Below are 16,451 nucleotides of genomic sequence, written 5' to 3'. Positions count from 1 at the left end.
ACACGAGTTTGATTGGTTTGACGGACTTGCACGGACATTGGAGAGCTGAACAACCGCCAGTATTCTGTTCGCTCTACCTTGTATCTTTGAAGATCCACACTCGGTACTGAGAACATTCTGCCAGGATCAGCATGAACATCCTTGTATTGCTGTTCTTCGTTTTTTTCCTACCCCTCGTTGCACTGTTAGGTAGGCTATTCATGCCGTAACCTTGATCAGACTTCCCTAATATGATGTAGTCTGGTTTGCACTATCCAGCTGCCTCGGCGACAATGTTCGAGCTCGAATTGGAGGTACCACCATCAACCCGAGGCACGGTGCGTACGGCCGAACATACGCAAGGAACCTCCCCTCATATCCTGGAGCCGCGGGTTCTGAGGCCATCGAAATGGAAGACATGCTACACAACGACAAGTGGGGACCTAACGACTCGGACGATGAGCCTTGAAAACCATTCTACATCTTTTATGCTTTAAAACTCTATGTCGACCTTGGTGGCCTTGCCTAGTGCTCCTCCTTCAGCATTGCCCTGCTGTGCCTCGGTATCTCCTTCTGCTGGCGGCAGACTGAAGGGCTTGATGACGAACCTTCGTCTGCTCACAGTAAAGGCCAGATCGTCACCAACACCAGCAGCTGCTCCACCACCACCACGTTCAGTTGTGACAGGTAGCTTGTGCAGCTTTAGCATTCCCTGTGGCTGTTCGTCTGTTGCTCTTGCACCACCACTCTCGGCCAAGCTGTTTGCAGCGTCCATCAGATGAGGGAAAGGAGTCAGTTCGAGCACGCCGTCTGAAAGAGTTTCGGCCCAGCGGACGAGAGCACTAGAACGGTGATATAGCTCTAGCGGAAGTGTGATCATGGCAGTGAGACGGCTGGGGTATTGTCTAAGCAACGAGCGCAGTGAGTGCATGAACTGGAGCAATTGTTCTGGTGCACCGGCTGAAGGGGGGTAGAGAGCAGGAGAAAGGAGGGAAGGCATCACTAGTCGGTGTATCGTGTGAGGTGGAGAAGTGCTCAATCGCTGGGCAAGATTCTGCAGAATGGCAGGCAGTGGCGATTGAGGGGAGATGGCGATGTGGTTGATGTCTGCTTCGGCAGGCACAACAAGACGCTTCGCGAGGTCAAATGTGTGGCAGAAAGCCAACGATTGTTGTTCCTCTTGCTGGTCGACATTCTGAACAGGGGCGGGGCCACGTTGGGGAACGACTGCGAAGCAGTCAGAATACTTTGTCCTACAAGGTCTATGTATCGTTGTTCACCTCTACTGCCTCGGTCGGCATCTACCTGGCCTAGCCTCTCATATCTCCACGCAATCTTCATCTTCTTCTCATCGCTCTTTGCTTGTTTTTGAGCCTCTGCTGCCTCGGCGTCTCCAACCAGACCTGGTAGATCCTTGATCCATTGCTCACCGGCACCAACGAGATGCACAGTGTGGCTCTGGATGATTCCCTCGGCAGCATAATATCGCAACAGAGCACCCGCAAAGTCCGTAGTTCCACTCTCTTCAATCAATAGCGATGATCCAAGCGCCAATCCCGCATGACCGCCTAGCAAGCTGTCGAGCGAGTAAGCTCCTGTTGACGTCGTAGATTGTCCGGTCAAGGGTGATGGCCGTATGCCTGAAGCTGTCGGCGCAGGAGCGCTGTTTGTTTCTGCTGGGGCATCTCCTGAAGGCGATGTGGCGGGGGCTCTCTGGACACCAATATTGCGCTTTCGGAAGGACATGTTGTGGATGGGCCTTTTCTACGGATGCATCTGATGTTGTGAACAACCACGACTTTGAGATTTTGCGCTCGGCCCGGAAATGCGGAGCTTATCTCTTATCGCTCCGTCACCTCTCTATTCCTCAGTACTGTCACTTTTCTTTCAACGACAGCTGCTGGCTGAGATCCTTCGAACTCGTAAATCACGACTGCTGTTACTGTGCCATACTCCGCAAGCACACTCATACTGTACCAGGAACGCTTCCCATAATTGTCACCTCTGGCAGGCTTCGCCACTTGTCTGTGAAAATTCTTGAGGCCGGATGATGGTGTGGCTGCTTCGTTGATCTCCTCCTTTGGGAAACAACGTTAAGCTTTAATTCAAGCCTACTCACAAGACCGCCATTCCCGGAACTCCCCATACTGCTGGCGTGAGCCACGCTGTCAGTTTTCAGGTCCCCTGTCTCAATGACTGACACAGGTGGAGGCGATGCAACTGTATGGCTGACGGATGGTGCAGCCCGCGGCGTCGCTAAGCTTTACCAACATGGCAGGTGCGAGACACACATGATCCCCGCCTGTCCGTCAGACCCTCGAACTCGTGGTTGGTTCTTTTCATGTTATAGTTGGGCGCTTTCTTAAGATTTTCTGGCCTTTGACCAATCAGATATCCGCAGTTTGCAATCCAAAGACTTCGTCCCTGTTCATCAACAGGTGCGACAGCGTGCCGAGGGACGATCTGGGGGATCATCCATGGTCAACACCCTTTTCGTCGTGTTTCTCCGCATTCGTCTGGGAAGTCCGGACTCGACTGTTGCACTCTATGGTTGGTTACCACACTCTGCGACATCTGTACCCAATTGTCAAGTGTGTTTCGGCCGCAAGCCATGTCGTCTGTCTTTTGAATTCGACAAGATGCCTCGGTGCTTGTCTCTGGGAGGAAGATATATAAACAAGATCGGATCTCCTTACTCATACGTATTCCAAGACATTCATCCTTACTCATCACCATCATGAAGACACTACAAATCACATCTATTCTGGCTGTTGCCTATGCAGGCCTCACTGCCGCCTACCCCAACATCCTTGCCGAACTGGAATCACAGAAGAAGGCTTCTTCGCTAAAGAAGAGGGTCCTCTTCGACCCAGTGGCTCAGAAGATCGATGTCTCTGGTTCTCACGCTTTCACTGCTCCTGGCAACGGAGATCAACGCGGTCCTTGCCCAGGACTGAATGCATTGGCCAACCACAACTACCTCCCACACAACGGTGTTGGCACAATCGACCAGTTCATCGCTGCCACGACCAAGGTCTTCGGCATGGGTGCTGATCTCGCTCTCATTCTTGCCGTCTACGGAGCCGCGATCGACGGCAACCTTGTTTCGTGGAGCATTGGAGGCCCAACACCAAACGTTCCTTCGATCAACCTTCTTGGACAGCCTCAGGGTATCAGTGGCTCTCACAACAAGTATGAGGGCGATGCGTCACCAACCAGAGGTGATCTATATATTGAGTAAGTCTATTGCAAAACTCTGGACCGATGTTCAACACTAACATGTTTTCCAGTGGTCAGGACTACCTCCTGAAAATGGAGAACTTCCAGGCTCTTTACGACGCTGGCAAGGCAGCCGACAACTACGATCTTCAGCTCTTGACCGACCGTAGAGCCGCCAGATTCAAGCAGAACATTGAGACCAACCCTTACTTCTTCAACGCACCCTTCTCTGGTGTTATTGCTCAACCTGCAGCGTGGAGCTTTATCTACCGTTTCATGGGCAACAAGTCTGCCGAGTATCCTTCGGGCAAGCTTAACGGCGAGGTTCTCAAGTCCTTCTACGCCATTACTGGTGACGACGGCAACTTCAAATACACCCCTGGCAACGAGCGAATTCCCGAGAACTGGTACACCCGTAACGCTCTCGACCCCTACGATGTTCTCGCTCTCCAGATCGACACCGATGCTCAGCTCCTCCAGCACCTCGAGTTCGGAAGCATTGGTGGTAACACTGGCACTCCCAACAGCTTTGTTGGTATTGATCCTGAGATCCTGACTGACGGTGTTTTCAATGCTGCCACTCTCACTCAAGGCAACAACCTCATGTGTTACGGCCTGCAGCTTGCTGTACAAGAACTTCCCGACTTGCTCTCTGGCCTGGTTACCGATCTCGCCTCCGCAGTCAACAAAGTCAGCTCTGCCTTTGGCAACGCCACTCAGAAGCTTGGGTGCCCTGAGCTTACCAAGATCAACCAGGACCAATTCAATCAGTACCCTGGTTACACCAAGCTGAAGTCTGATGGCACCTACTAGATTGTCCCTGGTGGATGATTGTTTTATGAATGTACGATATATATTTTACTTAGTCAAAGAAGATATGAATGCAACCTCTTGACATGATCGTTATGATTTTCCATTCGCTGTGCTTTCTGAAGTAACATGCTGGTGTCTGTTAATGTACAGTAGATCCGCATGGCGCAGTCGAGCAAGCACAACACATTCGCTCGCCAAGTCTCGCCGTCGATAAGCAACATAAACCCAGTCTGCCTCGCACCTTCCCTCCAGATTCCTGCTTTGTGAGTGAATGGCCAAATGCACCTGAAAATAAGATAAAGATGAGAAGTATGGTAATCATGCACATTCCTTTCAACTCGCATTGCATTTGGATCGACAGCTTCATTAAACAAATCCACATTTGCATGACTACGTACGATAGACCCCTCACCATCCTCCTTGTCTACAAACACACAAAGCATCACCTTTGACGTGCGATCAAACAAAACACTATCTCCTCCACATCATCCTCCTCTCTCTCTCACTTCGCACCCAAAGCCAAATCAAAAGACTTAACCACCACACTCCCACCCAACCCTTGCTCAGCGAAATTGAAAATACCAAACCTATACCCGATAAAAAAGTAATAAGTCGTATTCATCGTATACGGCGTACCCAACTGCTTAAAACTTTTCCCATCAGTGCTGTAGCTGAAAACACCCTGATGGGTTCCAGCGGGCTTGATATCAGCGTGTAGACGTAACCACACATTTGTCGTTTTCGCGGGCAAGGAGGCGGAGGTTTCGAGACGGCCGGTAGAGAGGGTGTTCCAGTTTGCGCCGAGGGTTAGGTCGCGTTGGAGGATTACAACGCCATTGCGTATGCCGATGTAGGCGGAATTGTCGCGGAAGAGGGATAGGCCTGCTTGGTCGGTGGATGTCATTTGTGAGATATCTAGTTGGATGGTCGCTGTACTGTCTGGGCCCAAGATACGGTGCGTGAGTGTGTTTTTGGCATGATAGAGATCTTTGGTCACGGAAGCTGTTTTCAACACCAATCCACCTCCAGCGGCGAAGGAGAATTTTGACGTGTCCGGGTTGTGGTTCCATTCCCATTGCGGGCCTAGTTTGCCAGAAGAAAAAGTATCGGTGCCCGTGGTGGATTTTACAGGTACGGGGGTTACGGGGTAGGGGTTTGCTATTGCGAAACCATTTGTTGCTTTCAGGGATGGCCAGCCTTGAGAGTCGAAGACGAAGGGCGCAAGGGCAGGGCTGCGGCCTCCCGGATACGCATCGATGAATGACAAATAGTACCAATCTCCATCAGGTGTATCGACGACGGAGCCTTGATGCGGGTTTCCAGAGCCTTGGATTCCACTGGCCGGAGCCTTTGTGAAGATCTTGAACTCGTAAGGGCCGAGGGGGCCGGAGTTAGATTTTAGGACGTATTCGTTGGAGGCGGGTTGGGTGACGAAGATGTAGTAGCGGTTGTTGATTTTCTTCATGTGGGAGCCTTCGATCGTGATGCTGGAAGAGTAGACCTGGGTGGTGGACTTTTGAGTAAAGTCGTTGTTGAGTTGAGCTACACTAATCTTGGTGTTGCCGTACTGTAGAAGTAAAGTCAGTCTTTGGATGTTTGGGAAAAGAGAGGGATGATCAACATACAGCAACATAGATGTTCTGACCGTCAAACAGCATGCCGCAGTCATAGTAGCAAGTACCGATCTCGCCAACCTTGCTCCAAGTACCAGCAGGATCACTGGCCTTGTAGATATAGGTAGTCTTGAAGTCGACACAGCCAATCCAGTAGAAAGTGTTATCATACTCGCGGTACTGCATGGAGGAAGCCCAAATACCACGGACATAGGCTTGCTTGCCATCGGCCAAATCATAGGCAGTGTCCTTGAAGTCAAGTCTCGGGACAGAGTGTCCGATAAACTCCCAATTCACAAGATCACCAGATCTGAGAATGGGAGCTCCAGGTGAGAACGACATGGTTGAAGCTGAATAGTAATATTGGTTGCCCTTGCGGAAAACATCAATGTCTGCAAGATCATACCAAAGAACAGGGTTGGTATATGTCTGTTGTGCGAGAGCACTACCAACAGCGGACAAAGCCGCGAGGACAGATGAGTACCTCATCTTGGATCCGGTCCAGGAAGATTGAAGTTTCTGCTCGAAGAAATCCTAGATTTAGCTCGTGGAGACATGGCCTTTATAGGTACAGACGAAGAAATGTCATGACTGCTAAACCAAGTCTAGCGTCACATCGCTTACAGGCCTCGAGAGGGGTTGCAGCATCTCGCAATACTGAAGTGCAGGTGTCAATACCCTTCGGGTGCGGCTAAAGCCAACAAAAGTATATACTCGATCATGTTGATCAATGAAACGAGAAGTCGTCCCTGAATAGTAGGTTTGTCCCCTACCTTTTGTGGTCCAAACTTTGTCCACCAGCGGCTAGATGGAAATGGGGGTCTACGATTGATGGATAATACGAACACCTCTGAGGGTCGAAACGAGCCTGAAACGACTTATATTAGTGGTGGCTGCATGACTTTGTTTAAGGAAAGTTGAGTTGAGGTCAAAAGAAGCGGCTTACCCGTGCTCGCCCGAGAGCCAGAACGAGCGATGCTCACCCCGCAACTGTGACCATGATGCAAGTCGTGATGGGTCTTTCTACATGCTACAGGTAATGTACATCTCTATTGAGGTCTATGATCATGAACAGCTCCTTCTACTTCTTCCTCCCCTTGTTCTTGTTCTTGTTCTTCTCCCTCTGCCCTGCTCCTTGACCTTGAATCGGACGAGCTTCTGTGAACTCCTGGCACCCTCTTGTACTGCCCTCTCTTAGCAGGCGGCTCAGGGAGTGGCAGGTTCCAGATGTGTTCCCAACCATTGACATTGAATTCTAGCGGTCCTGGTAATTCACCAACTCTGGCTGGCTTGCCTTCGCCAGGTTCTGGGAGGCAGATCCACTGCCTGATGCAGCCGGGAATATCTTCCTTGCTATGGCTGATCGTCAACAATGCCTGTCTGTCCTCCAAACCACCAAAGTTGACCATGTCATTGTCTGTTTGCAAGCTCTTGACAAACCTGGTGCCTGCGGAATTTGCCCGACTCTTGCCCTTGAATTGTATCTTCTCACCATGAGATAGGAAAAGCAAACACTTATCGCGGACATGCTTGTCCATACCACTCAAAGCTTCATCCAAGATGATGAGGTCTGGATTGGAGACTATTGCTCGAAGGAACAAAATCAAGCGTTGCGAGCTGAAGGACAGGTCTCTGAAAGTCGTACTGTCTGCCCAGTCGAGGTCGTTGTTGCGGACGAGCAAGCCCTCTAGTCTGGCCCTCATGTCGCCGCTGCGACGCCAGTTGCCACGCATGCAGCTATTTGAGATTGTTTGGAGCTCGCTGATACCAGTCGGTGATAGTTCTGGAGCGAACCAACGCAGGAAGGCGTCAACTCGGCAATCGTGTTGATGCGTCAATCGCGGCTTTGAAAGGGGTGTATCGGCCCACGCACTCTCTAGCACGCGACGAACCGACAGATGTTTGGGGAAATATGTGTGGACTTCAGGGGAGCTGTGTCCTATGCGAGATTGAAGCTCGAAGATGCTGATTCCGAGCTCGCCTGGAGAAGGAATGCGAGAGCGGCCGAAAAGCTTGATAGGGAGACCGTAGGTTTGAGGATGGTCTGAGGTGATGAGTGACAGAAGAGTGGTCTTGCCCGAACCATTTGGACCAAAGACACCCCAGCGCTCACCACGACGAATGTTCCACCATAGACCTTCTTTTTGGGTACCGTCAACGGACTCGGACCAATCGCCCAAGACTGTCCGTCTCGTTGGCTTGTCGTTTGCACTGTAAGATACTTTGACGCCCTGCATCTCGACTAAAGGTTCGCCAACCGGAAGTGGAGAATGTGTGAAGTGGAATGCATCACGAGACAAATTACGCTCGCTTGGCTTAGCTCTGATGCCACGTAGACGAGGCTTTAGATTCGAGCGAAAAGCCTGCCAGGTAAGACGAGCCTCTCCTGCCTTGACACCAGTCTGAGGAATAGACAGGAAGACTTTTTCCCTGTCGCCATGTAGCAAAACCTTGTTCCCCGGACTTATAAACAGTACATGAGTGATCCAGTCAGGTATCTCGTCTTCAGGGCGAAGAGAGAGAATGACGCGTGGATTGTTATTCTGGGCCAAATCCTGGAGGAACGAGGAGATTGAGAGTTGAGTTCTGGGATCCAGGCCCATGAACGGACCATCGAGCAAGAGGAGTTCGGGCTTGGCCAGCAATGCTTTCGCGATGCGAGCCCTACGAGTCTGGCCATTGCTGAGGTTGCTGACAGGTAGTTGTAGAAGCGGCTGCAAATTCAGATCCGCAATGACCTTTGCCAACAACTGCGTGTCCACGGAATCCTCCTTCTCCAAAGCATTCAGCTCGGTATTTCCCTCGAGATAATTCAGTAGAGACCAATCCGTGACTTCACGGTGTGATTCGTAGCGTGAGCTCAGATAAGCGCCTTTGACAGCAGTCCCGCCTAGGCCGTCTCTCTCTGCATCGAAGCCAACATAGCTGATGGCGTGTTCCGGTAATGATTTGCGCCAGATCAAGTAGGGATATGAGCGAGCGTCGGGCGGCGTGCAGAGATACCTGCCATTCAAGACTTGTAGGAAACCAGTACGGGCAGACGAGGAGGAACTGACGACAGCCCAGCACTCGCCTGCCGTTGGCAGGGTGAAATTTAGGTCGCGGAAGATGGGCGTCGCATCTTTTTGGTCCGGATTGTCTTTGTAGATTGTCGCCTTTTGCAGGCGGACAACGGGCTTCACGCTGGCATAGCTGGATACCAGTGATTTGCGACAGGCATTGAATAGGGGGCCAGGTGGTCGACGGCGCAGTTGCGCTCTGAACATGATGAATTGTCCTCGAAGTTGTCAGCTGCGCCGCCGTCCAGAAATTCCGTCGCCAAGCCAGTCAAAAGCCGATCCCTGACGTCGCTGTTGCTCCGAGGACTCGCATGCGCCTTCCTGTTTTTAACCTTCGCTCCCGTGCCTTCCTCGACTCCGCACCTTGTCGGCTCTCGGTCATAGCCCTCTATCAAGTGTCAACTCGAGCTTAAGGACAAGATAGCCACAGTGAACAACTCCTCCGTCGCGCATACCTAATTTCCCTGTCCATACTCACATCACTTCCATCTGTGAACCATGTTTCCAGCTCTTCAACCATCCAGGCCAAAGGCAAGCAAGCGACAACGATAGCATGAGTCCAATAGCTGACTTTGACCAGTATCCGCCTTCGCAAGCTCCGTCGCGGCCAAATTTCCAACAGACTCGAAGTGTATCGCATGACGTCTCGAAACCTCAGAGTCAGATCGAAGCTATGCCTCCACAGATGTCTCCGGCCTCCCAACCACAATCATACAATCCTGCAACTTGCCATCCAGTCTTCTTCTCAACTTCTTACCATAAACCACCATTTTCTCTACCACTTGTACCCTCCTCTGGCTTTCATCCTTCGGCAACAGGCTATGTCTTCAACTCAAACAAATCAACGCCTCTGACCAAGCTTTGACCTCTTCGTTTCTTGACAACGGCATCACATTATCACCGCAAACGTTACAAGAATGTGCAAACTTATCAACCAACTGCCCATGATATCCGTCTATCAGAAGCTGTCAAGCTTCTGCCATGTCTTTGAACGATAATGGAGACGATAATGGAGATCTATAAGGGCGTCTCAGTAGGATCTCTGGCTCAACGGCTCAACGACAGCTGAGGTTGTCCATGAGTCTCATGGAGATACCAAGAAGTAAATGCGAGATTGCGCTGCTTTCTGATCGGCATCTCATGTACAGTGTGGCCCAAACGTGAGACAGTGCATATCATCTTCAGCGATTACATGATGGAGAATTCTGAAGATATCTGCTCGATGCGATCTCAATAGGAACGAAGGTGGTTTTGCGATAACCAAATGGTGGAAATGCTTCAGCAGGTCTTCAAAGAATATGTAGCTGGCATAGGGAGTATTGCTATATTGCACTTCAATTCACATTAACCATACAAGTACCGGCCTGCTAATCGGCAGTTTTTTGGTCAACAGATCTGATCTGAATAAGCCGGGTAACTCGATCCGAATCGTGGAGGGCGTTTTGCAAAGTGACGCTCACATCGACGTCATAACGCGGCACGGACGAGAAACATTACTCAAATCGTTCTCAAATCAGACTAAGGAATGTCAATAAATATTGGTCCTCGCCGGTTTGTCTGTAAGAATTGGACGTGATTTGGAGCCTCTAGGATTATACTATGTCTTCCAAGGAAAACTCACGAGAAAGACCGAGTGACAACTCGCAGCAAGATGGCGACTCAGAGGAGAAGGGTGAAGAGGAAAAACCTAAGCCGGTCGGAATCTTTTCACCAGAACTCAAGGATGTGAAGAAAGAGATTGTGAAGAAGTGGTGTTTGACTACTGTTACACTGATGGCTGCAATTATGGCGGTGCTGTCTCTTTGTAAGTCGTAGCCCCTGAGCACCAAATATCCCAAAAGCTGACCTTTTTTCAGACTGGGCATCATTATTCCACGTAGAGGCGAACTTGTCTGCATTAGTTGTCTATGTTGTAGACTTCGATGGCCAGACTGCTCCATACAACACGTCTGGTATCGAGCCAATTGTGGGACCTATCGTACAAGGACTTGCTCGCACTCAAGTCGCATCAGGCACACCCACTCTTGGATGGGGTCCTCTACCTGGATCTGCTTTCAACTATGATCCGCTTGCTGTACGACAAGCAGTATACGACTGGGATGCCTGGGCTGCTATCATCATCATGCCTAACGCAACCCAACAACTTTACAACGCGGTCCAGAATGGCAACACAAGTTACGATCCTATGGGTGCATGTCAACTTATCTATCAATCCGCACGCGACGACACCTCGTGGTATGACTTCATGCTGCCCTTGATCTCGCAGTTCCAGACCGAAGCAACTTCTATGGTTGGCCAGCAATGGGCTAGGATGGTTCTCCAGAATGCCACCACTGATCAGACCCTCGCACGCAACATTGCCAACGTACCTCAGGCTGTCTCTCCAGCAATTGGGTTCTCCGAGTACGATCTCAGGCCTTTCTACCCTTATACTGCAATTCCGGCTACGACGATTGGTCTGATTTACCTCATCATTCTGAGTTTCTTCTCCTTCGCTTTCTATTTGCCTATCTGGTTCAAGTTCCTCATGCCAAAGGGACACCCGCCTCTCAGATTCGTCGAGTTCATTGCTATTCGTTGGGGTGGCACTGTGCTTGCCTACCTTTTCCTCTCATTGGCCTACTCCTTGGTTTCACTGGCATTTCAAATCAACTTCTCCGGAGGCAACCCGATCACATCGACAACTCAAGTCACAGAGATTGAGTACGGCAATCCGGATGCTTACGGACACGGAACTTTCCCGGTATACTGGATGCTGAACTTTGTCGGCATGTGCGCTCTCGGTCTTGCTAGTGAGAACGTGGCCATGGTAGTTGGACAACCATGGACAGGTCTATGGCTCATCTTCGTAAGTTCTCACCTGCTGCCACTTCGTACTCGTTCGTGATATTAACAGAGAGCAGTGGGTCATCACTAACGTCACCACTTCGTTCTATGATATCGACATTGAGCCCGCATTCTTCCGATGGGGTTATGCATGGCCATTACACAACGTCGTCGAGGGAAGCAGGCAAATTCTTTTCGGTTTGCATTCTCGTATTGGACTCAACTTTGGCATCTTGTTCGCTTGGGCAGCTGTCAATTCGGCTGTGGTAAGATTATCTCTCACAAATTCGGAATTGCGCAGTTCACTGACATGTAATACAGTTCCCTCTTGCATGTTGGTTCCTCATGTACAAGCGCAAGCATGAGATCCATGAATACTGGGCTTAATTGGATCGTCAAGCCAATTACTCAACGATCCTGGATCCTCTAATTCACACTAACGAAACAATCATTAACTCTTAGAAGCCTACACTTAAGTAACGATATACACTTTGTAACAAATTCACTCTCACGAATACACATCCAGTCGCTCTCACCACTGATGGTACATTTCTCATTTAAATCGCTTCCATCACAACCTAGTATGCTACCCAACACCAACACGTGCCAGGCAACGTGACTGCCGACCGTCAGCAGAGAGCATCAAAGCCTGCTGAGTCTCGCGACGCTCGACTCGGCCGTGCCGTAACTATACGATCACTTGCTCCCAGTATCCGTGTGATTTTTCTGTTCGCTCGCTGGAAAATGTGAGGCTTTTCTGAAGAGTGTCGAGTCGCCGGAAGAACTTTCTACAATCGAGGATTGTGTTTTTCGAGAGATTGTGGTCGCTCTCCCTTTTCGGACTTGTGAGCATGGAGTGTCTCGAGGTTGAAGCGAGCCCAAGGCACCACGCTCCGGAGAGCTGTCGCGTAGTCCACGCGGCTTTGAATACTCCAAGGCTCATCTTATGCTTATGCATATAATGGAATGAATATTGAGATGAGGTCCTTCTATGAGAGCATCAGAGAAGAAGTCCTCTGGTGGTGCAAAAACAGGCGATGTTCATGCACGAGCCAACCTCGGTACGAGACTCCACATTCGATTGCAGAAACCCCCACACTCATCCCACCTCCTCGCTCCGACCTTTCCACCTTTTTACCAAGCCCTAACTCTCATTTTCGTTCTCGAAAGATTCTATAGACCTCAGTCGTGTTTGGTCAGACACAATTTGCGCCCGATCGCTGGTGTCGGACGATCTCGATGGCCATCATGCCGTCTTCCACGTGAGAACTCTGCATACTTAAGGGTGCTCGGTAGATTGATCCCATGTCTCTATACCATGGATCTGCATTTCCCCTCATTTCCTTGCCTTCCCGCCACTTTACACATCCACCGTGCACCTATTTTTCCGTCTCGTCTGTCGTGCAGGTTCGCATGAATGATGTGGGTAAAGTGTCATTCTTCCGTGCTAAGACTCTATTCACACGAGATATGATGCTGCATTCAGTTAGGCGAGCATGACATCTATGGCGGCATGGCTTGGCTTATGGAGCAGACAGCATTGTGATAAATCCCAGCCATGTCCTGACATTTCGACTTGGTTCTGAACATCTCTTGTTGCGAGGCCTTTTGATCTTCAGACATCATGAAAGGACTCTTCAAGAGCTTAACGCTCTCGTTACCATTGAGTCTTGCCGCTCTCTCCAGCGCACAGGAAGTTCAATGGCCGCTTCGAAGCAACGGTCTCACAGACTTGGTCGAGTGGGACCACTACAGCTTCAAGGTCAATGGCGAACGTTTGTTTATTTGGTCCGGAGAGGTATGTGATAGAGTTTACTCCGCATCAGCGGTCTGAATATACTAAGCACTTTCGATAGATGCACTACTGGAGAATCCCAGTCCCCGAACTGTGGGTTGATGTCCTACACAAGGTGAAGGCTGCTGGGTAAGTGGAGTCAACAAAGCTTACAACGCACCGACTGACATGCATAGATTCAACGCAGTCTCTTTTTACTCTCATTGGTAAGCAGAATACGGAAGCAGACTACTCTCAGAATCGGCAACTCATTGATTACAGGGGATACCACGCTCCTCGTGACGGTATTGTAGACTTCGAATCTGGAGCTCACAACATCACCAGCTTGTTCGAGACATGCAAATCCCTGGGTCTATACATATTCTACCGCCCTGGACCCTATATTAACGCAGAAAGTACTGGCGGTGGTTTCCCAGGCTGGGTCACAACTGGTGCCTACGGATCTCTTCGCAACAACGACACGAGATATACTGAAGCCTGGAAGCCCTACATTGAGACCGTCAACGGTATCATTGCTGAGCACTCTATTGTCAATGGCGGCAATGTGATTTTCTACCAGGTTGAGAATGAGTATGGTTACCAATGGACCAACACCGCTCAGAGAACCCCCAACGAGACTGCCATTCACTACATGGAGCTTCTCGAGACTGTTGCAAACGACACTGGTATCAACATGCCTACCGTACACAACAACCCCAACCTTGGTAGCAAGTCTTGGAGCATGGACTACGATATCAATGACGTTGGTGGTGACACTTGGCTTTATGCAGTGGATAACTACCCTTCTTGCTGGAGTTGCAACCTTCAAGAGTGTAGTTCTACCAACTCTCCTGCCCCTGACTTCACAGTTCTCGACTACTATACTCACTTCCAGGAGACTGCTCCTGGAGATCCTTCTTTCTTCGCTGAGTTCCAAGGTGGAAGCTACAACCCGTGGGATGGCCCCGCGGGTGGATGCAGAAACAACACTGGGCCTGACTGGGTGAACGTGTTCTACAGAAACAACATTGCTCAAAAGGTCACTGCTCATAACATGTACATGCTGTACGGAGGGTGAGTTTCCATGATCTATCTACTTTTTGTCGTCAGTACTGACACCCTCGTTGCACCAACTTTGGTCAATTAGCCTTCCCTTTGGTTGGAACTAGTTACGACTATTCTGCTCCTATTCAAGAGGACCGCCTGATTGGCGACAAGTACTCCGAGACAAAACTGCTTGGATACTTCATTCGCTCTGCTAAGGACCTTCCTCTGATCGAGAGAGGTATCAACGGCACAAACCTCACTACGAGCTCCAACGTGTTCACCCAGGTCCTGTACAACGTCGAGAACAATGCTCAGTTCTACGTTGTCAGACACGCCAACACCAGTTTGCAGACTTCTCTCTCCTTCAAGCAGAACATGACCACCTCTCTTGGACACTTCCAGGTGCCTCAGCATGCCGCTGATATCCGTATCAACGGAAGAGAGTCCAAGATCCTCGTTTCCGACTACAACGCTGGAGATCAGAAGATCATCTACTCTACCGCTGAAGTTCTGGCTGTCTCAATCCAAAATGGCAAGCCCATCATCGTCTTCTGGGTTCCTACTGGCGAGAGCGGAGAATTCTACCTTAAGGGTGCTCAAAACGGTAACGTCAAGCAATGCAATGGCTGCTCCAGTGTTGGCTTCTACCAAACCAAAGATGGCGTCATTACCAGCTTCGCTCAGGGTTCTGGTATGAGCGTCTCCCAGTATGGTAACGGTGTCACTGCCGTCATTGTGGACAGATCCTATGCTTACAAGCTTTGGCACCCTACCTTGACCAACGACCCTCATGTTCCTCTTGACAAGACTGCATTGGTCACTGGCCCATACCTTGTCCGTACAGCAGCTGTAGAGAGAGACACTCTCGCCCTAGTCGGTGATTACAACGGAACTACTCCTCTTGAAGTCTTTGCTGCAGGTGTCAAGAAGGTCACTTTCAACGGCGAAAGCGTCTCTGTCAAGGCCTCAGGCTACGGCAGTTTGAAGGGAGAGCTTTCTCACGACAAAGTTACTGTTCAGTCGCTAAGTGCCGCACTTCCTAAGTTGTCGCAATGGAAGATTGCTGATGGTCTTCCTGAGCGTGAGGCCAGTTACGACGACTCAAAGTGGGTCAATGCCAACCACACTACCACACCTCACTGGAATAAGCCTGCCACCGACCACATTCTTTATGCCGATGAGTACGGTTTCCACGGCGGTAACCTCCTCTGGCGTGGACGCTTTAATGGTACCAGCAGTGGTGCTTTCATCAATGTCATTGGTGGTACTGGTAGTGGTTGGTCTGCTTGGTTGAACGGCAAGTTTATCGGATCAACATTCGGTGACATCAAGCTCTCCCAGACCAACCAGACTCTCAAGTTTGGTGATGCGGTCAAAGCTGGAGAAAACGTTCTTCTCGTCATTCAAGACCACATGGGCAAGGACCAGACTACTGGTGCCATCAATCCTCGCGGTATCCTCAACGCCACCTTGACCGACGGTGCGAAGTTCTCTTCGTGGAAGGTCGCTGGTAAGGCCGGTGGTGGTGCCAACATCGACCCCGTTCGTGGTCCTTACAACGAAGGTGGTCTTCACGCTGAGCGTCTCGGCTGGCACTTGCCCGGCTTCGACGACAGCAAGTGGGCTTCTGGCTCACCTTCTACTGGCCTCAGCACTGCAGGTGCCAACTTCTACCGCACCACACTTGCTCTTGACTTGCCTGAGGGTCATGATGTCTCATTGGCTTTCAACCTTCACGCGACCAAGAGTAAGAAGCTCAGAGCTCAACTCTATGTCAACGGTTACCAATTTGGCAAGTTTGTTCCATACATTGGTAATCAGGTTGAGTTCCCTGTCTTCCCTGGTATCTTGAACTATCATGGCAACAACACTATTGGTCTGTCGATTTGGTCTCAGGACAACGTTGAGGCAAGCGTTTCTGTCGACGTCAGTGTCCTCGGTGTACACTCTTCGGGCTTCGATGTTGGGTTTGATTCAACCTACCTTAGACCTGGATGGACGAACGAGAGACTGCAATACTACTAGCCTCGTTGAGTGCTTGGCTTACGAAAAGTAATGGGAGAGCCGATATTTTTCTGAATAAATCATATTGTCTGAATTTGCCGTCGTTTGATTTCTCGA

At 50.2% G+C, this 16,451-nt stretch overlaps 9 protein-coding genes across 9 annotated transcripts; 5 read left to right on the top strand and 4 right to left on the bottom strand.

The window, feature by feature from the left end:
* Positions 1 to 131: 131 nt before the first annotated feature.
* M438DRAFT_271436 (uncharacterized protein) lies at positions 132 to 448 on the top strand (the record flags this gene model as incomplete). Its single annotated transcript, XM_029900478.1, has 2 exons — positions 132 to 189; positions 240 to 448. 2 exons carry the CDS (start codon positions 132 to 134, stop codon positions 446 to 448), a joined length of 267 nt encoding a protein of 88 aa, XP_029761538.1.
* A 24-nt stretch (positions 449 to 472) lies between these two features.
* On the bottom strand, positions 473 to 1,749 carry M438DRAFT_404818 (paxneb protein; the record flags this gene model as incomplete). Its single annotated transcript, XM_029909744.1, has 2 exons — positions 1,285 to 1,749; positions 473 to 1,225 (listed from the first exon to the last, which is right to left on the bottom strand). The coding sequence occupies exons 1-2, from the start codon at positions 1,723 to 1,725 to the stop codon at positions 473 to 475; spliced, it is 1,194 nt and encodes a 397-aa protein (XP_029761537.1). The 5' UTR covers positions 1,726 to 1,749.
* A 967-nt stretch (positions 1,750 to 2,716) lies between these two features.
* Positions 2,717 to 4,011, top strand: M438DRAFT_294823 (Cloroperoxidase; the record flags this gene model as incomplete). Its single annotated transcript, XM_029901858.1, has 2 exons — positions 2,717 to 3,216; positions 3,270 to 4,011. 2 exons carry the CDS (start codon positions 2,717 to 2,719, stop codon positions 4,009 to 4,011), a joined length of 1,242 nt encoding a protein of 413 aa, XP_029761536.1.
* A 502-nt stretch (positions 4,012 to 4,513) lies between these two features.
* On the bottom strand, positions 4,514 to 6,113 carry M438DRAFT_316818 (Arabinanase/levansucrase/invertase; the record flags this gene model as incomplete). Its single annotated transcript, XM_029902718.1, has 2 exons — positions 4,514 to 5,578; positions 5,637 to 6,113. 2 exons carry the CDS (start codon positions 6,111 to 6,113, stop codon positions 4,514 to 4,516), a joined length of 1,542 nt encoding a protein of 513 aa, XP_029761535.1.
* Positions 6,114 to 6,490: 377 nt separating this feature from the next.
* Positions 6,491 to 9,116, bottom strand: M438DRAFT_344689 (P-loop containing nucleoside triphosphate hydrolase protein). Its single transcript, XM_029905281.1, has one exon. The coding sequence runs from the start codon at positions 8,888 to 8,890 to the stop codon at positions 6,674 to 6,676; it is 2,217 nt and encodes a 738-aa protein (XP_029761534.1). The 5' UTR covers positions 8,891 to 9,116; the 3' UTR covers positions 6,491 to 6,673.
* Positions 9,117 to 9,236: 120 nt separating this feature from the next.
* Positions 9,237 to 9,548, top strand: M438DRAFT_316815 (uncharacterized protein; the record flags this gene model as incomplete). Its single annotated transcript, XM_029902717.1, has 1 exon — positions 9,237 to 9,548. One exon carries the CDS (start codon positions 9,237 to 9,239, stop codon positions 9,546 to 9,548), a length of 312 nt encoding a protein of 103 aa, XP_029761533.1.
* A 681-nt stretch (positions 9,549 to 10,229) lies between these two features.
* On the top strand, positions 10,230 to 12,021 carry M438DRAFT_316812 (uncharacterized protein). The gene is made up of 4 exons (XM_029902716.1): positions 10,230 to 10,487; positions 10,540 to 11,531; positions 11,587 to 11,775; positions 11,831 to 12,021. The coding sequence occupies exons 1-4, from the start codon at positions 10,283 to 10,285 to the stop codon at positions 11,894 to 11,896; spliced, it is 1,452 nt and encodes a 483-aa protein (XP_029761532.1). The 5' UTR covers positions 10,230 to 10,282; the 3' UTR covers positions 11,897 to 12,021.
* M438DRAFT_344686 (uncharacterized protein) lies at positions 12,002 to 12,465 on the bottom strand. The gene has a single exon (XM_029905280.1). The coding sequence runs from the start codon at positions 12,450 to 12,452 to the stop codon at positions 12,198 to 12,200; it is 255 nt and encodes an 84-aa protein (XP_029761531.1). The 5' UTR covers positions 12,453 to 12,465; the 3' UTR covers positions 12,002 to 12,197.
* A 668-nt stretch (positions 12,466 to 13,133) lies between these two features.
* M438DRAFT_364451 (beta-galactosidase B) lies at positions 13,134 to 16,399 on the top strand (the record flags this gene model as incomplete). Its single annotated transcript, XM_029907722.1, has 5 exons — positions 13,134 to 13,307; positions 13,366 to 13,433; positions 13,481 to 13,510; positions 13,566 to 14,357; positions 14,453 to 16,399. 5 exons carry the CDS (start codon positions 13,134 to 13,136, stop codon positions 16,353 to 16,355), a joined length of 2,967 nt encoding a protein of 988 aa, XP_029761530.1. The 3' UTR covers positions 16,356 to 16,399.
* Between the last annotated feature and the right edge of the window lie 52 nt (positions 16,400 to 16,451).

Source organism: Aureobasidium pullulans, assembly GCF_000721785.1.
Source record: "Aureobasidium pullulans EXF-150 unplaced genomic scaffold scaffold_7, whole genome shotgun sequence".
Classification (NCBI taxonomy): Eukaryota; Fungi; Ascomycota; class Dothideomycetes; order Dothideales; family Saccotheciaceae; genus Aureobasidium; species Aureobasidium pullulans.
Note: the sequence above shows the minus strand (reverse complement) of the source record. Positions and strands in the feature narration are given on the sequence as shown.